At 50.2% G+C, this 24,033-nt stretch overlaps 1 protein-coding gene across 1 annotated transcript; it reads right to left on the bottom strand.

The window, feature by feature from the left end:
- Positions 1-4,330: 4,330 nt before the first annotated feature.
- Positions 4,331-23,303, bottom strand: ADRB1 (adrenoceptor beta 1). The gene is made up of 2 exons (XM_032116867.1): positions 21,973-23,303; positions 4,331-5,138 (listed from the first exon to the last, which is right to left on the bottom strand). The coding sequence occupies exons 1-2, from the start codon at positions 23,248-23,250 to the stop codon at positions 4,866-4,868; spliced, it is 1,551 nt and encodes a 516-aa protein (XP_031972758.1). The 5' UTR covers positions 23,251-23,303; the 3' UTR covers positions 4,331-4,865.
- Between the last annotated feature and the right edge of the window lie 730 nt (positions 23,304-24,033).

Genomic DNA, 24,033 nt, shown 5'->3' on the forward strand with positions numbered 1-24,033 from the left:
CTTCTGGGAGCTCACTGCCTGTGTAGGAGCCAAGGACCCCAGCCCCTGCCAGACCTCACTCAGCTTCGTGATTCCTGACATCATGTTTCCTCCAAGGAGCAGGACACAGAGCTGTGCAGGGACCATCCCTGGGCAGAGAGCACAGAAGTAGAAGTGTATGGGCAGGGGGAGAGGCAAGGAAGAAGCAGATTCTAACTTCTGATGGGTTTAGAGGGGAAAAAGATTGTTATTGGGAGGGGGGTTGATTGCTTTGATTTTCTTTTACAAAAAGCATAGGCAAGAAATATAATTGGTAATATTAAAAGGCACAACTCTCTACTGGCAAAATAAACGTGTATGATTTGACTGTCAGCTCATGCAAGAAAGGGCAAACTTTGTGTTTGGGGCAAAAAGTGTTATAAAAGTACTGGGAATAAAAACGTGAGGATTTGCATGAATCCATCAAGAGCCCTGCACTACTGTTTGAGGATGCCTGTGTTGCTGGAGATACCTTGAAAGCAGGACTGCCAGGAGTAACGAATAGATTTGCCAAACAGCCCAGGTTAAAATACAATCCCAAACTCATTCAGTTGGGAAGGTATGCATCCAGAAAAGGACAAGCAAAATGTGACCACTCTAAAGTACCTAGATACCCTTCTGAGTTCCTTTGAAAACCCTTTGCACAGCTGCTGACAAAGGTTTGAAAAGGAGTGGTGCCAAGCATATGCATTTATGATGATGGGTAATGTTGCACCATCATTTCCTGGGGATCCTGTTTCCCTGTCCTTATCCCTTTGTTGTCCCATGTGAAGGTTAGAGCAGAAGCACTTAACGACCAGGAGTGCTGGGTTTTGCCTGTGCAGGACAACTTCTTCCTGATCCTTGCAGGCATCTTCTAGGCACTGCTATCATAAAGAAAACCTTAAAGATTTCATGTGGTACAGTGACAACTTTAATCCACGTACAGATACACTAAACTGGAAGGAGCAGAGGAGTGTGTTGGCCATTGTGGATGGGCAAGGGAGGAATTGCAAAGCCAGTCCTTTGCAGTTTGGTTTTGCAGGGGCGAGGGCAAGGTGTGCAAAAGGGGAGGCGGCGTGTGCAACTATCGAGCATCCCTGCCTGCAGAGATGCCCTAACTGCAACGCCAAGACAATCAAACCTGCAGCCAAGAAAAACACCATTAAAGTGATGCAGTGACATAAGCTGGGTGCCGCTCGTGGAATCCAAATTACACGCAGAACAATCAAGAAGGAAAACACCGACGACATTCGCTTGTGTAACAGGGGTGTTGACCTCACAGCTGGCAGGAGAGCAAGGGCACAAGTGCAGGCACAAGTAAAACCAGTGTAAAGAAGAGGGACTTGACTTTACTGAAAGCATCAACCAGGCCTGTCCCTTAGGGGTAATACTGCAGTAACTACAAAGGCTGCATGTTCAGCTTTGTACATTTCAAACTAGTTAGTTTAAAATCCACCACATTTAAAAACCCCACTGGAACAGACCTGCCTGATGAGGAGAGCAAGGCAAGAAAGCTGCAGCTCAGCACCAGGACACTGCCTCTTGCTCAAGTAAAAAGCTGGATAAGGAAATATGTAGCATTTTTTTGAAAAAAAAAGAAGGAATAACTTCACCAAAGGATGTTTGAGATCTCCGGTTAGGAGAGGTTGTACCTGTAAGATGAGTACTGGTGGTTGCACTGCAGGTGGGAGACAGGTGTGGGGTATGTTCTCTAGATTTCTGCTCCAAGTCTTTCACAGGCTACGAAGATGTTACGATGCCAGCACTACATATACTGGCAATGCAGTCAGGTTACAGAATAGCCATGAGAAAATGCAAATGTAGATCCACACAAAAATAAAAACATTCTGGCTCAGACCCAACACGATATTATGCTAAAAAGCAGTGGATAAAAATTTCTCGATCAGGGAGTAAAAGGCATTTTTATTCACTCATCACCCCTTATTAATGGGATGATCTCCTGGGGTATCTACTGATGAGTAGCATTTATTGTTCGTGCCTCACAGCTTCTTCTGTGTTTTAGACTTTACCATAAGCAACATGATACAACCCCAATAAGTGGGAGAGAGGAAATAGATGCACAATACAAGGTGCTCCCATCAAAATCTCAGGTCTTCTTGATGCACAGAGGACCTACAGCACACAGTCAGTGTTGCTCAGATGCAAACATCCTACTGAACAAGCATCCCCTCAAATTGGGAAGGAGAAGTCATCTGGTGCCTTTAAACACAACCTTCAGTTACCACATCGTAAGGATCTCCTGGTGAGTGCTGGCCTCACCCTCAGGCAGTGGGATGCCCCTGCAGGATCATTTGAGGCCATTTGTGGTGGACCCCAGGCTGGACTCACAGTGCTGCCCTCACCCCACACCCAGACAGCAGCTCTACAGGGAAGCTCTTGCAAAGAGCTTTCAGTGGAGCCTCCCCACAGGCTCAAACCCACAGACAAGCCATTTCCCACCCTGCCCTCCCCTCCTCTTCCCCCTAAAATGCCCCTTTGCCAGCAGCTTTGGGACCTACAGGTCTGCGAGTGAGAAAGAAGTAGCACCCAGAGTCATCAGGCTACAGAGAGTCCCCAAGAACAAAAGATTAATTTAAATGTCCTGGCTTCGAGCAGCCTTGGCCGTTAGCTTCGGGAAGTTCTCATCAGTTGTGCGGGGGAGGAAGCACCTGGAAATCACAGAATTAATTCGATCTGAAGAGATTGCTTTCTGGAAAAATCATGTGTCAGTCCCTATTACTCAAAATTGCAGGAGCAGGGATGGAACAAGCCACACGTGGTGTGCCAGTGTGAGTATGCTGGATGCCAGTCCAGTGACATCAGGTCAACCACGTGTTTCCTCAAGCCAAGGGCCCGGGTCAGCTTGGCACCAGGCTGGGCTGTGCAGCAGGGAGCCATCCTCCCCACAGCCCTGCCTCGAGAGAAGGGGTGAGATCAGAAATAACCAGAAAAAAGGGAGAAGAGGAGGGTCTGGAAGGGCAGTTCTGAGCTTTGCCATGGGTGGGGACCCCAAATGAGAGCTAAGTCCCATGGGAGATGCAAGTCTCCTCTTTCCACAGCCCCACAGTCCACACGTGAGCTTGGCAGCTTGTGCTGCATTTGACACGACCACACCATGGTGTGCCCAACCAGTGCCACCTTCCTACATGGAACAAGTCAATGCTGCACCTGCAAGGGAGTTAAACACACTTCAGCACAAAGCTGAACATCATGTGTGTGGTTACCACCCTTGTGCTCTGAGTGCCTGTAAACAGGCTGTGCATTCATTCACACAAAAAGGGCGAGAGGCTTCTAGCAGCATCTGGGCCATGGCCTGTCAGGCAGTTGTAACTCAGTACTTCCTGCCTCTTCCTTGTGTGAGAGGCTGCCTTAGTCCACGGCTGCCAGTGAGAAAGGCCTCTTGTTTCAAGTCTGAGATGTGTCAGATAGAGGAAATGTGACGAAAATTCCTCAGCTTATCCACAAGGCCAATTTCACCTGGCAAACTCGCATTACTTGGTGTACTACCTCTGTGCTGGAGTGGGCAGGAGAGGCAGAAGCAGTGCTTTTCACTGTCGGGTGGAAGGACATCCAGACCAGGGCTGAGGCTGCCCTTTCTCCTCTCACCCCAGGCTGTGGTCCCACAAATTTTCAGCACGTTGCACCCAGTAAGTATGTGGTGTTGGGGGCCCAAGGAAGGTAGTGCTAAGATGTTGAAGTGTCTTCTCCCATTTGGCACAGCTCAGAGCCTGGTGCAGGGTGCAAAGGCAGTTGGTGAGTACAGGGAGCCTCTCAAGCTGCTCTAACCTGACGACCTGCCTCCCTCTCAGAGCAGGAGCATTTTGTAAAATGCAGCCACTACTTGAAGTGACCCCACAAGCATTTTCAGTTAAGTGGTCATCATAAGTTTTGAAGCACTTGGACTGTTATTGGAATAAGTGTATGATAAAAGCCTTCCCGGCCCCATCCCTCCCACGCCTACATTTGGATTCCATGATTTCTTCCTTGTTTGAAATGATTCAGCAGTAGACTCTCAGATAGTCTCCATCCTGTTAAAAATAGTTACTTGCCTCATATGGCTTTAGCATGGTACTGTCAACTCTAAAATGTTCCACCTTCCAAAAAAGTAGAGTGAAAAATGAAAGTGAGCTTTCACACATCATTACTCTCCACAGTTAGACCTCCAGAGCTCATTCCAAACCCATCAAAGGAGGAGAGGCGAGCTGGGAGGATGGGCAAGCAAGATGCTCGTGTTACTGCCTGGTGCCTTGCGGGTCCCTGTGAGGCTCTGCTCTCTGCACACAAGCAACCAGGCTGATGGTTCGCTCCTTTCCCAGAACAAAACACCAGCTGATTTTCAAGAAACATTTATTTGTCAGATTTCTGGAGTTAAGAAGAGTTTAGTCATTGCAGATTGGATGTCTCCTGATTTCAGTCGGGGCCAGTCAGTCAGTTCCCTGCTCCAGCAGGGAACCAGTACAACCCAGTTAGCTGAGGAGCATTCCACCCCGTAACACTGAGGCAGGGGACCATGAGAGCCAGGGGTCCTCTCAGCCATCTCACAGCTCTTGCTCTCCGTAGGCATGGGGATCAGTGATGGGTTTGCACAGTGTGGCCAGCTGTGCTGAACTGCGTGTGCTTTGGGGAAAAAAATGGGCAACTTGGTGGCAATAGTGGACAAATGGTGCAGGTGGGTCCCTTGGCACTCTGGATCGTTGGAATCTGGACTGTGTTTGCATTCAGTGCCAGCTGCTGGAGGGTGTGTGCTGGGATCCTTCTGCCACATGGGTGTCACAGGGAGGGGACAATGAGGCACCGCAGAGCAATAAATGGAAACTGTGTCAGGTCCAGCCTAGGAGGGGACAGACAGTACCTCTGCAGTGCCCTCAGCCAGCTCCTGGTGCTCCCACCCAGGCAGGGAAGCATGGCACAGAGGGAAAGGCTGAGCTGCAGTCTGCCCCATGGCCCCTGGACAGAGGTGACACAGCAGCAGCAGCTGGAGCATTCTTCCTGACTTCTCCCACTGCTGAGCAGTGAACAGGCATGGGGGTATCCACCTGCTCCCAGTGCTGAAGAGCTTCAGAGAAGCCAGAGGAGGTACAGAAGCAGCCACTGCTTTTCACGGCACACTTCACAGCATCAGAAGCTAGCTCTAGAGGCTGTATGACAAATTGCTGGTTAATACCCACATTAATTCATGTTTTCCCTCAGAGTTACATTTGCTGTGCGTGCAGAGCCATCCTCTGCTCATTTCCTCAAGGTGATATGCTGAATCCTGCTCCCTGGACCATGGCAATCAGCTCTTGCTGGAATGCAATCAAGCCGCAGATGTCGGCTGAGGAAATCGCAGGGACCCTGCATTGCTGAACGCCATGGCCACATCCTGGCCAGCACGAGGGCAGTAGGATCTGACCCCAGAGTCAGGCCTCCCACAAAGACCCGAGTGAGCCCGAAGTGCTGCAGCCTGGCCATGGGGTGCTCTGACCACCCATCTCCTGTCTCACGCAGCGATCTCAGGTGCTGCTGCTGTATTTGTGAGGCCCTGAAATAGCTGTCACAATGCCTCGTATTGGTCACTGCACCTCAAGCCTTGCTCTGGGCCACTCTTGATAATACAAGGGATGAGTCTAGAAATTAATAACTCCTACAGAAAGGGAGAGTTTTGAAGAAGAGCAGAAAGGGACCAAGCTTACCCGTTTTGGATGCCTACTTGTGTACCAGACTGCAGCTGTGTTTATGGGAAGAGACATTTTCACATGCCAATAATTTTCATGCACACCAGGGCTTGTGCAATTTTTCTTTCCATTTACGATATTATGTATTTTATATGATAAATTTGAAGTGTGGCTTTCTTGCATGAATGATACAGTTTCCATAATATTTTTTCATATGCAGAGACATTTTGTTTTGATCTCATGGGACATGACTCAACTCCTGTTTTGAAGCCACTGGAGTCCTTCCAGTGACTTTCCCAGAGCCTGGCTAACTGGGAAGATGGAGCCTGATGCACTGTAGGTGCAAGCCAGCATGATTTGTCGAGGCTCAGCGTGGTAGAGCAGCTCAAACAAAAAAGGCTAAATCAAGAAACTATGTCAATAGCAGTGTGCTTGGTGCAAAAAGGCAGAGTCTCTGCCCCAGAAATGCACTTGCTGCCGCATCATGAGCCCCTTGGAGAAGCTGGCAGCAGTGAGTGTTCAGCACTGCAAGATCCACAGAGTGCCCATCCAGCACAGGTGCAAAGTCCCTTAATCTCAAGGCTGCAGGAGTCAGGGTGAGATACTGAACTCATCAGAGTGGGACAAACATGACCCTGGGTTTCCTGGATTACCCAGGCCAGGCCCTGCACCCTCACAAAATCAGCAGTCCTGTGACCTGACCTGGGTGCTTGGGAGTGCTGCCTGCACAGTGAGAGCAGGGGCCACACTCTACCACCAGGTCCCATGAAGACCCCTAAGCCACGCAAGGGTGTCTCCCATGTTCCCATGAAGACCTTCAAAACACCCCATGCAAGTGTGGGATCCCACACAAATTCAGGCATGTGCCCATCCAGTATACATGAATTTTATTCCCCCTTTCTAAGGACTGCTGGAAGAGTCATTTTGGTTTTTGGTAGGAGCAAGTTACAATGGGGAGATGACAGGTTCCCCAATTCAGCAAAATTCTAGCAATTTGCCTCAGCTCAGAAAGATGACCCTGTTCTGTGGGGTCAGTAAGGAAGAGAAATAGACTCTGGAAGACATAAAATGAGGAAGAAAGAGGTCAGGCACCCAAAGCTGCTGACTGAGCATCCTCGCTCTTTGCAAGGCTTACATGTCCAGAGCTCTGTTAGTGACACAGGGCTGGCCAGAGGGGTTTGTGCCATGCACACGGTGTCCCTGCCAGCAGTAAGTGGCACCGTGGAGACGTTCTGAGCAGGAGGCACTGAGGAGGGTCCAGCAGGTGGTAGCCTCTGCCTGGCTCTGCTGCCAGCCCTGGCAGGGAGCTGGGGCAGCTCTGCAGGACACAGGGCTGGTGCCGTGTCCTCCACCACCGGCCCTGCTGAGGAAAACCCACGTGGTTTGGAAATTAAGTGAAGTATTTTGTGTTTATGAAACAGCTCCTAAGAGTTTGAAAAGGGGACTAGTGGTGTTTACACACAAGCTGGACAGACTCTAACATGGTGCACACTCTGTTGTGTCAACTCCTGCACCTGCATAAGATATTTTAAAATATCCCCATGAAATGAGGGAGCCAAACAACTGGGTCTAATCAGCCCTGATTGTGCTCTCACTAAAACCACAATGAACATTTTTGCTAACAGAGCTGTGGGATGCCATGGAAAATCTGCTCTCCAAAGAGCCTTTGTTCCTGTCTGAAGTTAAGGCTGGTCAAAAGAAGGGTGTGGAGGTGCTGGGGAGTGGGTGCTGGAGCAGCTTGGGTTCAGAGCTGATGGAGTGCTCCCCTGGACAAGGGGAGACCCTGGAGAGAGCCCAGGTGTTGCAGCACTGCAGCCCACTGCTGGCACAGGGAGAGCAGCAGCTCAGCTAACATCACCTTCATCCCCTCTCAGGCAAGGATGAGGCTTGGCCAAAGAAGAATGAAGGTTGAAGCGCATTTTCTTGTGCTTTCCCAAACTACCAGTTACCAGTGTGCTTCTCATTGTGTGTTTTGGTTTCCTATACCAGAGAGTGCCTGGATCCCTTCTTAGCAACACAGATTCTCTTTTTTGTGCCGTCTGCAGGAGGTCCTGCCTGGCCCATGTTTGCTCGTAGAGTGACACCAGGATTCAGTCCATAGAAGGTTGTTGACCTGGGAAGAGAGAGCTTCGAGAATTTAAGGGCTGGGCAATTTCTTGGAAACTGCCTTATCAGCACGAGTACAAGCTGGAGTTTCAACAACCCTTCCTGCGCTGCACGTCCCTGGTTCCTATTCCTGCAGTTCAGTGAACATATGCTGCACACATATGTTTATTTTGTAGTTTGCTATTTAAAACAGCCTTGGGCCCAGATTGCCTCAAAACCACGAAGCCAAGATCAATTTCTTTGCTGATACTGAAATCAGGGGTCAAGGAAGTCCCAAAGCAAACCAATAGTGGGGAGCACAGAGGCTGTGTGAAGGCTGATTCCAAGAACCTCACATGGCTTTCCTTCACTGGTGGAGAAGGAAATCGCACGGGGGGGTCAGGGGTTGTTATCAGCAAAGCAAAAGGTGGCTTTGCATGGCAAGGACAGTCACCAGGGTGCAGGCTGGTCTAAGAGCAGTGGAGCTGTGCTAAGAGGGGATGGATGAGTGCAGCACTCCAGGGATTTAAAACAAAACCTGATGATACATTAAAGTCTGCTGGAGGCATGAGCCCACACTTACACAGGCACAGAGTTGCTCTGAAGTTTCACAGACAGGACAGGATGGGTTACTGTGAACCTCCAGGGTGTCTTAGTGCCTCTAACACTCCTGGCTAGAGAAAATCTGGCAGTTCAGGCAGAGCTACCACCCCTTGTCCTCCCCCAGCTCCTCTGCCAGTGCCTTGGCCCAGCCTAGGGTTTGGGACAACGCACAGCTGGGCAGTCTCCACCCCACACGCGTCTGGGGTTCTGGGGAAGGCATCTTCCTAGAGAGCACGGGCTTTGCATCTGCGGTTCAGCCCTCACCCCTGAGGGGCAGGTCTGGGTGAAGGCCTTGGGAGCAGCCAGCCAAGCCCACCTGCCCTCCCTCTGCCCTCAGCAGGACAGGCTGCTCTGCAAAGCCAGCACCTCCCTCGGAAACAAATGTCCCTCGGAAACAGAGCCCCAGGCACAGAGCACCAGAAACTTCACCTCCTGAATTGCTGCTGTGATAATCCTGTTTGCTCTGTCTTAGTGACCGAAGAGAACCACAACCAAGGAAAACAGAGGGATTATCCCCCAGCACCTGTTCCTACTGAAAGGATTATCGTAGCTGGCTGCATCAATGACGTCCTCTAGGTACCACCATGAAAGCAGCCTGAGTGACATGGCAGCCCACCAGAAGAAGACCTCTCTCCCCTTCTACACTTTCCTGGGTATTTTCAGCTTCTGGAAGCTCCTCACAGACAAAGGCCAGTCCATATAGGTACAAGTCAGTGTTTTTATGTCTGCAGCACACACGCTCTCCAAATAGCTTCATCTCTTGTTTGTCTGTCTAACGCAGAGGCAGCATGAGAAGTATGGGCTGTAAAGTGCAGGGCTGAGAAGACAGACAGCAGCTTTAAAACACTTTAAGAACAAGCTGTTTTTCCTGCTCAACCTTCCTTGTGTTTTTGTTGTTCCAGCACAGTATCTGACCCGCTCACCCCACAACATAGTAGGGCTCTGCTGTGCTGCATTTACATCTAAAATACAATGGTGGCTGATGTAAGGGCTATTTACTGCAGAATGAAAATGATTGATTGCATAAAAAGACATCTTCCACAAAGCTGTTTACATGGGGAAGAAGGAAAACTGGAGAGCGTCCAGAAAAAATTTGAAAGGACTCAGCTCATCAATGGATGCAACAGGAATGCAACCCTCCTGTAGATGGAGGACTTGTGTTTAAACTCACCTTCCAGGCATGAAACCTGCCCCACTTGGGCCCTCTTGGCTCTCTTATGGGGTCACCTTAAATACTGAGGTTTGCTCAATCGCTGTGAAATTGCCCATGGGCTTTGCAGCAGTGCCCTGAGGGCCGGTTCTGCCTCAGAGAGGTGCTGCAACTGCCCCATCACTCCTCTCAGGAAAATCCTTCCATCTCTTAAGCAGAGGCCTTGGAGAACAAATTACCACAGATGCAATTTTTTTTCGATAATGGAATGTAACATTAAACTAAACACTGGAACATGGAGAAAAACAAAGCAAAAAAACCGAGGGAAATAATCCTTAGCTTCTAATGATTTTTGCAAAACACTGCTGAAATTAGGTTTTATTGAAACAAAAATGTATTTATCATATCTGTCAACACTGGAAAACTATGGTTAAATTAAAACTTTATTTTAAACTCTGACTGTGCTCCAGAAGTGATATGAATTTATAAATAGTTTATCATACAGCACAGTATAAAAAGTACATTTATCCTGTTGTTATTGAGACATTGTTTTATATGAGATGGGAATTAACTTTACCCCCCTGGCTATCAAAACAGAGAAAAAAATTAAAGCCACAGGGAGGAGAGCAAAAGCACCCCCCACATCAGAGTCTCCTGTGAACAGGACCGTAGGAAAATGGTCCCCATTGGAAAAGGTCACCCCAATGCTGAAGCTTGTCTACATCTGGGCTGAGTCCAGGCAGTGCCAAGCAGCAGAAATCTCTGATCCCCACCGTGGTGCACAGGATTTCAACCTCTGACCTGCATAAAAGCTGTTCTCAAGCCCTGAGCCAGCCAGGCCCTGGGTTTAAATCAGTTACACTGTGGATGGGTGGCTCTTTCCGAAGTCTTCACCCTGTTGTTTTTGGCCACGGCTTGGACAGGATGGTTGCAGACAACTTCTTGTGCCAGCTCAGCTTCAAAGCAAGGAAAATCCTGTGGCCCTGATACCAAGTACAAGGCATTGCAGAGTCTCTTCTGACACAGCTCAGTAACACAGGATATAAACTGGGCATTAAGTCTGACTATGCAGCTGTTTTACCTTGCCAGGAATTTCCACATGGCTGATGATGTTGGTGCCTCTCCTGTGTTCTTGCTATGCTCCTGGTGCTTCCCAGTGGCTCAGGTATCATGCTCAGCTACCAAAGGGTAGAGCCTGCCTGGACTTTTAGGGGTGCTCTTTGAGATCTCTAAGCAGCCCCATGGCAGTGGTGACTCTGCCAGAGGGGAGCAGCAGCTTCCAGGTGGGAGAGGATCAGAAATATTCTCCTTGGGTATTTCAGTCTTGGAACCTCAGATAGAGGAGACAGCATTCCTGTATTCAAGCTTCATTAACATCCCATAAAAAAAGAGAAATGTTCTCCATTCCTGGGGCCAGGCAGAGTCAGTGTGCCATATCCCAGGGTCCATATGTGTGTGGGGGGGATGCAGATGATGGGCTGTGACACAGCAGCACAAATGCAGCCCACGAGGATGCTGGCTGGCTGCAGAGCATGCAGCAGCACAAGCCTGCTGCTCCTGCATGTGGTGCAGAGGCCATCACTGAAGTGACAGGGAGTCTGTGGCTGCAGGGTGACTGTGGAAAAGCACAGAGAGGGGAGATGGGAAGCTGGTGGCGGGAGGCTCCAAGCGGCAGCAGCCAGGAGCCAAATTGTGACATGGGGAGATAAGGCTCTTGATGGATAGACCTCAGAAGGTTTGAAGGTTTTTGTTCTGCTTGGATAAGCAGTGAAATATTCACAAGATAAGCTTCAGAAATGCATCTGATCTGAAGCCCTCAGTGTCTTAAAAAGCAGGGCTGGAAATAGAACAACAGAATTCCTCCGTGGCTTTTGTGGCCCCTGGGCTTTCCTTCCCCAGCACTGGGATGACCAGAATTACCCACACAAGCAAACCAACAGTCAGGACAGCTCTGAGAGCCATACCTTCCCTGCACCTCAGGCATTCAACTGTGCTAGAGTACCAATCTAGATGAGGGCTGCAGGCAGCACTGAGGATGGCCAGCAGTTATGCTGCAGCTTTGAATTGCAGTGCTTGAGTGCAGTGCTTTTGGAGGCTGCATCACTTCCTTGGAAATAAATTAGAGCACTGTACTTTACTCCAGCAAGTTTCCTTGTACCATAAGTTGTTTAAACAATTTGTCATTATGCATTTCCCATTCAGACAAAAAACAGACCACGAAGCCTGAGGCACCAAGGCTGGTAGGAAAACGGAAATCCTGCTCCAAGTGGGCAGAGAGCAGCTCCCTGGCTCTGGGCAGTGCTGGCAGACCCAGCCAAGGTTTGGGGCAGGAAGTAGCAATTTCTGGCTCTGTAGAGACCTTTCAGGTTCACCTTTGAAATATGACTCCCAATCAGTTCTGCAGGATTTCTGTCTGAGCATCCCCCAGGTTTGGCATGCCTTAGGGAGGAAGCAGGTCCAAACCCCGAGGTCAGAGCAGCAGAGGGCTTCCAGCAAGCCAGGGTGTCAACCCCATTTAGGGTCAGCCCATCTCTTCCCCCATGTCTCTCCCTGGCCTTTCCAATTTGTCATTTATTGCTTTGCCCTAATGATTCTCCCCGTCCACCCCCTAGCTTTAACCTCTTCCCTGCCAAGCCATGTTTGGAGTTTACGGGAGAAAGTTGTTTATGTTAAATAGCTTTGTAATAGTTCCGTCCTCCGCCACCTCCCTTCCTTCCCCAATAAAAGCCCTATGGCATGTTTGGCAAAGCCTGTAAACAAAGAGGAGGGTTTGGAGACCCAACAAATATTTGGTGAGCCCAGCGGGGAAATAATGTCTTTTTTGAAGGATGTTACAGCCTGAACTCATAATAGTAGGAAGCTAGTGTCCACCCTAGGTAAGGAATTGCCTACTTGCATCCACTGGGCATAAAATACAGATGCCCATGCAGCCAAAAGTCATCACTGGGTGCAGAGGGTTAACCCTGTGTTTTCCTCAGCAGTCAAGATGGTGCTGATGGCAGCAAACCTATGTGTTTGCTAATCTCCAAATACTTGAAGTTGTGACGAGTGAGCAGGGAAAGGAGAACATGAAAAGGCAAGAGTGTTTTGAACTCACCTAGGCTAATGAACAGAAGCACAAGGCAATGAAAATCCATTAGCCTGGCTGCTCCCTGCAGAGGAAAACCAGGCACACAAAATCCAATTCATTATTCTCTTTCTTATTTAACGCTAAGTAAGTCATTGAACTTTACTACTTGATCTATCCATTTTCTTTAGTAGTAGGGCTGCAGGAAATCTTTCTCTTCTCAAAGGGGGTTTCAAGTTTCTCACTGATATCATGTAAAAAATACTTGGGAGTGTATGAGTAAAAAATAACTGCATTTCAAAGGGAGCTTGAGCTATGCAGATAATGATAATTTTTCTTCTCTGAAGCACAGAATTGAAGAGTAGAGGCCCCTGGGAAGCTGGGAGCACCACTGTTCTTCTTCCAGGCCATTATCTGGAGACAGGCCCTCAGATAGACTCCGATGAGGCCACGGGAAGGATTATCTGCTCAGAGTGCTAATGGCAGGCACTTGACAACATCAACCATTTAATTTATGAGGTGCCTTGTAACGTAAAGGCAAAGAAATTTATACCATGCAATAGCCCAAACACATCTGGTGCAATTAAAAATTGTCTAATGAAAGCCCAGCCTGCTCTACAACCCCACTTACCTAATTACAGCTACGTAGGAAAGTTCCACCTTTCCAAAGCACCTTACTGGATTTTGTACTGTGATGGCAGCGTTATGTAACGAGAAATATATTAATGGAAACTCTCCAGCATTGAAATCATTCCAGCCTTTTTATCACCACCTTCCCTGCTCCCACGTAAGTGAAGTGTGCAGGAATAAAAGCAGCTAAACATCATTCACCAGCAGACATACATGATGGGGGTTGCTCACAAGCCCCTAACAGCTCAGTGGTGCCCATGAGTGTTGGGATCCATACGTACACTCTGGGCAAACAGAGCTGCTCTTCCTGGGGAATTACTTTACCACTGCCCCTGGCTTGTGGCCATGTCACCCTCTTGCATTTGAGGACAGTTTAGTGCTGTGACCCACCTGAGTTGCTCTTTCAGCTGCCCTGGTCCCAATCTCTGTTGAAAGCTTGTCCCATGCCCTATGCTGTGGTCTTGCAAATAACCATACTTAAATAATTTTTTTTTCTATTGCACAAGTATTTGTAAAAAAACCTAAACTTATTTTAACTTTTCACATACAGTGAGAAGCTTAATGGCTTAGTCACTAAGCCTCTGAATAGAATATTCAGAGCAGCCTCTGAAACGGAGGGAAGGTTTGGGTGATAGTCCTCCTTTTCCAAGAAAGTTCAAGCAAAAAATAGGCTGGAGAGGGCTGGTCTGGGTCTCAGCTTCTGCAGCATCACCACCAGACATGAGACTTGTGATCACAGGGATGGATCTAAATTGGGGCTGCTCCCAAAACAGATGATCCCTAACACATCACTCTGCATCTTCCTATGCCGTTACACGTGTTCGTGTCACCTGCTGGGGCAGCTGAAACAAACCTTGTCTGAAAGGGCTGGTGTTTAGCCACAGAAGCCCAGTGCCCGTGCAGTAGCACAGGCAGCAGAGCCAGGCTGGGAAGCAGGACATGTAGTGGGAGTTGAGGGCTGGGGAGAGGAGAGGGTGCAAGCCCCAGCCCTGGCTTGGACAGGCTGATGCTGACAACCACAGACAGGCATCTACTATAGCTGGTAACTACCTGGCAGTGAAACAGGAACAAAACCTCTCCCTTGGATGTTCTCAAGGTAGTTTAGAGCACTCCTACAACACCCGTTGTCACCGGCAATTACAGCTGCCTTGTGCTGCATATTAGATAAAAGCTCCAAAACCCCCTGTATTTGACACGAGCTGTTTTGTGAGCAGATCAGGCGCTCCTGTGTCAGATCCAGCGGGATGCCCTGGTGGTGTGGCTGTCCTAGTCTGGGGACGGGAACCTGCCAGGGTACCAGCGATGCCTCGGTTGAGGCTGTGTGTGAGCAACAGGTCCCGCACCGCCCCTCCCGCCTCCCGTGCCCACAGCGAGGAGAGCTGCCTGCCAGGGAACGCTGCCTGCCAGGGAACGCTGCCTGCCAGCGAACACATCCCACACTGCCCTTCGTGTCCTCAGTGAGCTGACTGAGATTTTATTTGACGGCTCCCAAGTGAGCATTTAGGGGAAGAGCAGACAAATAAACCACCCCTGGCTGAAGGCGGGCGCTGCGAGCGGGCGAGCTGTGAAACAATGGGAGCTTTGTAGGACATCTCCCAGTTCACCTGCTCCAGTCCAAGAGGAAGCGCTCCTCCCTCCACAGCACGATGAGGGGGTGGCAAGCCGCGGGGGGGGACGCGGGCTGACACTCACCTTTGTGTCTCAGGACACCTCTGGGGTCCTCTCCGGTGCTTGGGCAGAGGGAGGTGACTGGGGGCACCGTGAGCTGTCCCTGGGGTGGATGGCATTTGTCCGTCACCACGGCTTGCACAGGGTGTGCAGCGGCATCTGTAACCCTCACGGGACCAGTCCATGCGGGGCTCTTCATCTGCACATGCGAACTTTGGGCCGGAACGCTGTTCTCCCTTCCGCGCTAGGAACTCCCACCAGGGGCTTGTCTCAAGTCCTTCTTCTTAACAAGAGGTCTCTAAATTTTGGCCACAAAGCACTGTTCAAATTTTACCACCTGGAAAATCTTTTGTCAGGAGCTATTGTGCTGTCCCTGCAATTATTCCTTACAGTGGCAGGGTGCCCCTCTGAGGGAGGGCAGCTTGCAGACTTTGAGGGGGCTGCAGCACTCACCTGCCCTGCAAAATGACTTGTTGGTAGCTGAAATATTTATACACCTAGCAGCTGCTGAAATTTTGGGCTCTTTAGTGTCTCCATTTGCCTCTTTGGTGTATACACTTAGATCTGCCTTTCAAAACATTGTGCCAATGAGCTTAAGACCAATTACCAAAATAATTTTGGTAGGAAGAAGCCAAATATCATGGCTTTGAGAGAGACACTGAGCCAGGCTTGCAAAGGTACATCACTGCCTAGAGACACACAACTCTGGCTAATGGCTAAGGCACTGAACTAGTAGAAAATCCTCATTTAATCTCATTAAGCACAACAAGATTTGGTGCATTACACAGGATCAGATGGGAAAGGTACACCATTACATCTGAGATGCTCTGCTAATCATGGTAATGGCAGAAGACTGGGTAAGGTTCTGTTCTCTCCTTTAGGTTGTGAACTTGGAGGTCAGGACTCAGTTCCTATTTGTCTGGGAATTTTGCACTCTGGTGCAGCCAGTTTTAATAACTCTGAGCATCAATCCTGAAAAGAATGGGTACAACCAAATCCAGACACTGCCCAGCACCTGGTACTATTCATGTCTGGATTCAAAATGCTGCCAGGGCACACACAAAAAAACTTGTGCTGCTGGGTGCTAAGGCCAAGCAGGCAAACACTGCCATGAAAAACCTGGAAGCTGAGTGGGGCAGGGAAGAAAAAAGTTAGCTTGTGAAGCAAATGTGAGTACCAAGCTGCTGGTTTTGGTGAACCAGGAAGCTGAGTGCCAGTTTGCATAACAAACCCAAACTCTCTTCCATTTGCAGCACGGCAGGCCCGATTCTGTGGTCCTGGTTCGCAGGATGGAGGATGATTCAGGGCAGGGGCACGGCTGGCAGCCAGTGCCAGCACGCCTGGACAGCCAGGGCAGCACGGGCACACCCTGCAGCACTGCCACCCCCCGAGGCCACGGGGCACCTCCCGTTTGGCACCAAGCAGGAGGAGGGTGGCTCCAGGCTGGGGAGCAGCTCCAGGTCCAAAGAAACTCAGCTGGAGCCACTTGGAGAGGAGGGGGAGATGCTGAAGGGGTCGCATGTGTCCGCAGCTGGCGAGGGAGCTGCACAGCTTTACATCTGCTGAAAACTGCTCAGGTGTGCTTTAGTCTGCTGCTGTTATCCAAAAAGAATAAGAAAAGCTTCTAGGAATGTTTTGGGCATGTTTCAGCTGCCAGTCCTCTGGTGGCATGGTCCTATATGGAATGTCTTACCTCTCACACTTCTTAACCTGTGTTTCCACAGTGCCTCTGCCTGGTGTATCCCCCTCCAAACCAATTACAATTTACCAGTAAAAGGCAACACCTACATCATGGCCAAAGATAGCCCAGTCTTCCTTTTTTGCAATGACAATCCTGTGTTTGCTCACCAGCATCACCTTTTTTATCCTTTTCCCATCTCAGTCACTTTTCCCAGCAGAGTTTGAAGTTACTGAATTGCAGGAATAAGTCACCTGCTGTTACCATGGGCGGCTGCTCCTCGCAGATGGGCAGGCATACAAACATCTCAGAGAAGAAGCAGATCGATTTCGTCTGCAACACAATTGTCACAAATATTGTTGATCTTACATTATGTGTGATTGTTTGTATAAAGAGAACGAATCCTTACTTCCTCCTGGGGCGTTTGGCAATTTGGCAGGGTCTGAAAGCGAGTCAGTGGTGCATAGGGTAATGTTCCTCAGGGAGAGTGTGCTTAGTGCTATTGCAGGAGATCACATTAGTGCTCTTGAAACAATCAAACAGAAAGTCCCAGCTGAACAATGAGTTTTTAGGATGAAAAGTGAAACATTAGGAAGGTGTGTACATTGCTGTGAATTTGCTTCATTTTGCTCGTTGATGTGGCAGTAACAGAACTATTTTTAGGTATAATCCTTCAAACAGAACATGACTTCTCCTTTCTGATTAGTACAAAGCTGGCTGCTAGTCAAAGGATAATTATTTCCCAACACATCACCTAACACACACCAGCAAACAAAACACTCATTATTTGAACTATCCAGCACTAACTGTTGTTTAGCAGTTAACATTTGCTCGACAGCTTTAAATAGGACTGATTGGTCCAGCTTCATTAGCAGAGGTCATTTGCTGTTGGTAACAATACTTTTCTGGAGATAGTCTCTCGTATGAGATTAGATTATCAGGTCAAATTCTGCTCCCAGTGGCAATGATACCTGACCGCATTTGGCCTCACGAAAGTCTGCTCTTTTCAATTCATAGCTGCCCAATTTCCAGCCCTGCAGCTGATATATTACATAAAGGAAGTAAGTGCACTCCACCAGACGGGAAATTACAATAAATTAGGAAAGTGTGCAGCACAAGGAAGGTTTGCAAAATAGCCACTTAAAAGTTATTAATAAAACCTCAACCTCAGATAGGGTTTAGAAAAAAAAAACCAAAGCTGATAAAGAAGTTGTCCTTATAGTTGAGGACACATGGATACCCAAGAGGGAAAGCAGCATCTGCATAAGAACTAGTGCATGCAGCAACTCAAACACCCAGCTGATGCTGTCAAATGCACAGTTCAGATCATAAGCCACCTTTTCTGCCCATAGTTTCATGCTGCTTGGAGCTATAGCCAATGGATGCTGAGGGCTGCAGTCTCAGAGTGCAGCGGATTTGCAGGAGGGCTTCTGTGCAACTCTCACTGGTTGGGAGTCCCTCTGCAGAGCCTGCTGCATGTCTGAAACAGCCTCAACTTCCCTGAGCACATGGAAAACTGAATCCAGTCCTTCAACCTGATCTATTCCCATTTAAAGACGTGGAGAGAAGCAGCCTTCTTTTCAGAAGTGCTGAGCAAACACTGCACAGAGTGCGGCCGGCGCCTTGGAGAACCAGGCGTCTTCCATGTGGAAGTCTCCAGGCATCCTCGCCAAATAATTTTGGTCCTGGCAGCTGCAGGACATTTTCTCTGAGCGGATTTCTGGTTTACCTGTGTCTCCCTTCCTACAGGCCTGCAGCTCTTTGCTGTTGCTTTCCTGCCCACGTACGTGTGCAGCCGCATGCCTACCACCTTTACTTTCTAACTTGCGGCTCCAACTGCTAAGCCATGTCTGGTTTTCGTCAGAAAAAAAATATTCATCGTGAGTGTTTGACTCATTGCCTCCAGAGTATTTCAGCTGCCCCACAATGTTTCTCAGAGTATCCTTCTTCTCTGCAGAGAACAGCCTGTTCTGAGTGATCCACAGCAGACTGCTCGCCAGCAGCCTCCCCTTCCTTGCACACATGTGTGCCATATGTCCTGCTCTGTCCTCGCTGTTACTGTGCCACCACCTTTTCCATGCCGTGCAAGATGGACTGGCATCTCCTGCGCAGGCTGCCAGTGGGATTACTTCAGCTGTCTACGAAGGGACTCAACGTGTCAGCCTCCAGACTCTTCCAGCAAGTCCTCAACTGGCAAAAATTCAACAGCAGACAAATCCTGACCGCTTTGCTGACACAGCTGGCCCTTCTGAGTTTAGCCCAGTGGGCTAAACTCATCCTACCTCAGTGCCATTACACTTGTCCAGGAGATGCATCACCCAGCACAGTTCTTCAGCAGGGCAAGCAGAGCAAGTTCTGGGCATACATTTCCCACCTAAGTTGGAGCCTGTTGAGGCAAAATTGTCACCACTTTTTAAAGTCTAAAGACAGGAGTGTTTGGATAGTTAAAATTGAATATGTGAACTGATTTATGAGAGGAAGAGCCAAGTCCATTAGGTTGTCCTGCTCCATGCAGTAGTCACTGTGCTTCCCCAGGATCCAGCACCCCGCTGAGGATGAGGGTTTGACAGTCACTTCAGTTCCCAGCCAGCTGCTGGGATCCTGTCCTGCTCTACCCAGCATGACCTGGCCCTGCCCTGGCTCTGTGATCCCGATGTTCACAAGGAGAGCAAGGCAACACTGTCTCCCCATCCCATCTCATCCCATCCCATCCGGCAACACTGTCTCCCCATCCCATCTCATCCCATCTCATCCCATCCCATCTCATCCCATCCCATCCCATCCCATCCCATCCCATCCCTGACATGCACAGCCAACATCTTGCTGCAGTTGCAGTCATCAGACATCACCATGCAGTGCACCTTTTTGGTCCTGTTGTGTTTGCGGTAATCAAAGATAAAACCAGATGGTTTTTTTTTTAATTCATTTGGTGGCAGAGTGGCAGAGCCCACTTCACTTAGCTCCTGATCTAACATCACCCAGTATTTTAAGGAGCCCATTTCACTGTCATCAAGGAAGACACCGTTAACTGCAGCTCACCTCAAACTCCAGTAACATTAATGGAAAAGTATTATTTACTTCCCAGGTCCCTTTATTTTGTCTTTGCATAAAAAGAGCAACTTTTTTTTCTCCCCTGAAAATACAACATTAGAAATTGCAAAGGACAAATTCCTCAACTTTGAAAACAAAGAAAAACGAACAACTGTTTTCCAAAACAAACCGTGAGCCACCACCCTGAAGAACTAGCTTTGGGAAGTGCTCTTCCTGGGAGCTGATATTTAATCAAACTATACTCCTGAGTTTAATAAAGCTAAAAATGACTTCACTTTTATTCTGCACTGTCTTTTTGTTGCTCTGTCTGCCATGTATTCATTTCAGTAATGAAAAACTTTATGAAATCACAAGGATGGAGCACACCTTCATAAAGCCATAAAGGAAGACAATCAAACCAGGGACACAAAGCTGCAGCACTTCTGTTCACTGTAACTTCTTACTTAGAACAATTAAAAATGTAACATTCAGTTATCATTACCTCCTTGGGGAGGATCAGCTGTCAGCATGAGGTGGACTTACTTCTGGGGTGGCATGTAATGCTTACAGAGATTTCTTTCTACTCAAGACCATTTTAAGCTTTCAAATTAAACGCCCTCTGTAATCTTAAATATTCTGGGCTCCTGACTCCCAGCCATGTACTCCTACAAAAATAACAACAAAAGACCAAAAAAAAAAAAAAAAAGAGAGAGAAAAAACCCAGAAGAATATATTCCTGAAAGGAATAGTTCAAGAAAATGAGTATTCATTATCAGCGTGGAAACACCTTGTCTTTAGCCATTAATTTAGCCATTAATTTTTTCTCGTTAATAAGGGAAGTTAGTGGACCTCAGTGCAACAGGAACACAACCATACTGGGGTTCAAACAGGTTTTTTACAACACTGTGTCAGGAAAAGCCATTAGATCAAGTTGTATTGGCAATCTGAGCCATCTTTGGAGAAAAACAAATGCTGTTCTTCCCATTATAGGTAGGTATTGTTTCAAAACCTGTAGAGACACGCTTGTGCTGCAATGGTATTTATTGCACATAGACCAATTACTTACACAGTAGTAAATTGCACCAAAGTATAAATATGTTATAAAACACACACAGAGAGGAAAATGGAAATTACACACAAGTGCTAAAATAACAGCAGATTCACGTGGGCATTTGGAAATAAAAATAAAAATAATAAAGTCTCTTAAGATATTTTAATTTATAATATGGATATATTTACAGTACCTTCAAAAAATAATATTAAAAAAGTCACTCTCTCAATAAAACTATAGCAGATCAGACAAAACCAGAAATCAGGTTCAGGGTCGGTGTTACTCAAACCTCCTCTTCCTTTTCAATCTGCATGTGTGTATGCTTGTGCAAGTAATATCTTCAAATAACTTTACAACTCTTTAACACTGTGCAAAAAACGACTTAGTCGCCATTTTTAAAAAAATGTGCAGTAAATTTTTGTTGCCAGGATTCTCCCCCCTCCCCCCGTTCATCTGTAATTACAATGAACAAGCTGCAGAAGGTTCCTCGCCCCCCCTCCCCGGCCCTGGTCATAAAACCCTATTAGTGGTACGTAAATATGCTGTTTAATATAAACATGGTCCGTTCATTCCCCTGTACAATATGCACAGTTTGAGGTAGAAGTTTCTCAGCCTGACTGCTATTGTCTGGCCGAAGGAGATAAGCACAGTAACTCACTGCTTGCTGATGCAGAGGGAATAAACACAAGAGTGTGGGTTGGGTTGTTTTAACCCCTTTCGAAATATACCAGTGCTCCTTATTACTCATTATTTTCTCTCTCGCTACTCTGCAGACGAGGAGAGCACGGCTACTCCGAGCTTAAAACTCATCTTGCCAGCAGGTCTCCGTCTTGCCGGCCGCGCTCTGTGCCCGGAGCACCTGCAGCACCGACCCCGCGCCTCCCAAAATCCCGGTGCCCTGGGAGAGGGGATGAGCCCCGGGGCCAGGCGGGGGTGGCCGGACCCCAGCTGCAGCCGAACTCGGCCGCCAAGGGCCAGCACCACCCGCGGGTTCGGCCACCAGCACGGTCCTGGGACAGTCACCCGAGCGCAGGCGCTGCCGCCACAGTCCCCGCCGACAGCGCGGCTCCTAAGGACAAGGTGGCTGTCTCTGGGATGGGCTGTTTATTTCCTTTGTTCTCCGGTCAGTGGGTTTCCTGTTTTCTGTAGTTTCGGATGAGGTATGTTGCACACCAGTTCACCTGCTTTTATTCCTAAGTAAACACCCGCACTCCCCCTGCCAAGGCGGGCATCGTTTCGCTTGGCAATAGCATTACCATCAGGCGGCTGCCGGGGATTTCTCTGCTCCTGCGTGTCTCCCAGCCTGCCTTCCCCCCTGTCCCGGCTCCGACGCGGCCCCCCACGTCCCCCCTATACCTTGGACTCCGAGTCGGAGGCTTTGCTATGTCTCTCCTCCAGGCTGGACTCGCTGCCGCCCCGCGTGCCCCCGTTGCAGTCGGACCAGGTCCCGGCCAGGCTGCGCTCGGGGGAGCCCACGGTGCTGATGAAGCCCCCGGGCAGCCGGGCCAGCTCCCCGCCGCCGCCGTGCAGCCACCGGTCGGCTTTCCGGCGGCAGCAGAGCAGCCTCTTGAAGGCCTTACGAAAGTCGGGGCTGCGGCAGTAGATGATGGGGTTGAACGCGGAGTTGGCGTAGCCCAGCCAGTTGAAGAAAACGAAGAGCCAGTCCGGCACCAGGTCCCTGTTGAAGACGTTGACGATGTTCACCAGGAAGAAGGGCAGCCAGCAGAGGGTGAACACTCCCATGATGATGCCCAGAGTCTTGAGGGCCTTCTGCTCCTTCATGGCCATGATGCGGGAGGTCTTTCGCTTGCTGGCTCGGCCGTTGCCGAGGATGGGCTGGTGGTGAGGGTGAGCGGGCAGGGGTGTCTGCGGCTGCTCCTGGCTGCCGTAGAACCGGCCCTCGCACCTATCGATCTTCCTCATCTGCTCCTTGGCCTCTCTGTACACCCGGAGGTACACAAAGATCATGATGAGAAGGGGGATGTAGAAAGAAATGATGGACGAGGCGATGGCATAAGCCCTGTTGGTGACGAAGTCGCAGCAGCCCGGATCCTGGTAGCACTGCAGCGCCTGGGGGTCATCATCCCGCCACCAATGCATCATGATGGGCAAGAAGGAGACCAGGGCAGAGATAGCCCAGACGGTGCAGATGATGCCCTTGGCCCGACCCTTGGTCATGAGGCTCTGGTAGCGGAAAGGCGAGGTGATGGCCAGGTAGCGGTCGATGGCGATGACGCACAAGGTCTCGATGCTGGCCGTCACACAGAGCACGTCCAGGGAGGTCCAGCACTCGCAGAGGAAGGATCCCCAGAGCCAGGTGCCCCGCACCACCAGCGTGGCCCCGAAGGGCACCACCAGCAGCCCCATCACCAGGTCGGCGCAGGCCAGCGAGGTGATAAACAGGTTGGTGAGCGTCTGCAGCCGCTGCGTCCTCCCGATGGCCGCGATCACCAGCACGTTCCCGGCCACGATGAGCAGCACCACCAGGGCCATCAGCAGGCTCATGCCCACAGCCCACTGCTGCGACAGCAGCTCGGCGGCGGGCAGCTGCCTGCTCCCGGGCGGCACGGCCGTCACCCCGGCCACGGAGCGGTTCTGGGGGCCGCAGTCCGGAGGCAGCCACCCATCGCCCATGGCTGTGCGGGGCGCTCCGGCCGCCGCTCCGCACCGCGCCGCGGGCAGGAAGGCGGCGCCGCCGCCGCTGCCGCCGCCCCGGGGCTGCCGCATGGCCCCGCGCCGCGCCGGCGGACGGGCCCGCCCCGGTACCGCCCCGGCACCGCCCCGGTACCGCCCCGGTACCGCCCCGGCACCGCCCCGGCACCGCCCCGGTACCGCCCCGGCACCGCCCCGGTACCGCCCCGGCACCGCCCCGGTACCGCCCCGGCACCGCCCCGGCACCACCCGCCGCCAATCGACACCGAGGGGGCGGGACTGGACCGCCCCGCCCGCCCCGCCCCGCCGGCGCACCGGCGGTATCGCTGCCCGCATGCCTGCCCCTACTCTTTCCCTATTCCTCCCCTGTCCCTGCCGGTACCCCGCTCGGACACCCCCCCCGGACTCCCGGCTTTGCTCTGGCCACGCTCCGCCTGCCCCGCGGCTGCCGGACACAGAGCCCCCTTCCCGTACGGCAGCGCGGATGTCCCGGGCAAGGGGTGTCCGTGCCCGGCAGACGCAGGGCAGGCAGGCGTACGGGCGGGATGGGCTCCTGCCAGCTTCTGGAACAGAAGTTGCTTCTCTTTACCCCTGGAAAAGGCAAAGTTCCAGCGCTGTCACCATCATTCTCCTTTGGAAAGTAATTAAATCCCTTCCCATTGGAGGTCCCCGTCGGGGACAAGCCCCACGCTCGTAAGCCCCCTGCCTCCAGCGCCTCCTCTCCCAGCCTCGGCGGCCTCAGAGCCCCCATGTAAAACCTTCTGG

Source organism: Corvus moneduloides, chromosome 8 (genome assembly GCF_009650955.1).
Source record: "Corvus moneduloides isolate bCorMon1 chromosome 8, bCorMon1.pri, whole genome shotgun sequence".
Lineage (NCBI taxonomy): Eukaryota > Metazoa > Chordata > Aves > Passeriformes > Corvidae > Corvus > Corvus moneduloides.

Bases quoted from the DNA above. Each gene is read 5' to 3' on its own strand.
- ADRB1 (XM_032116867.1), bottom strand. From the start codon at position 23,250: ATGGGCGATGGGTGGCTGCCTCCGGACTGCGGCCCCCAGAACCGCTCC. The intron at 5,139-21,972 runs GTATAGGGGGGA...TTTGTCATACAG, and splicing joins CCTCCGACTCGGAGTCCAAG to CCTCTAGAGCTAGCTTCTGA.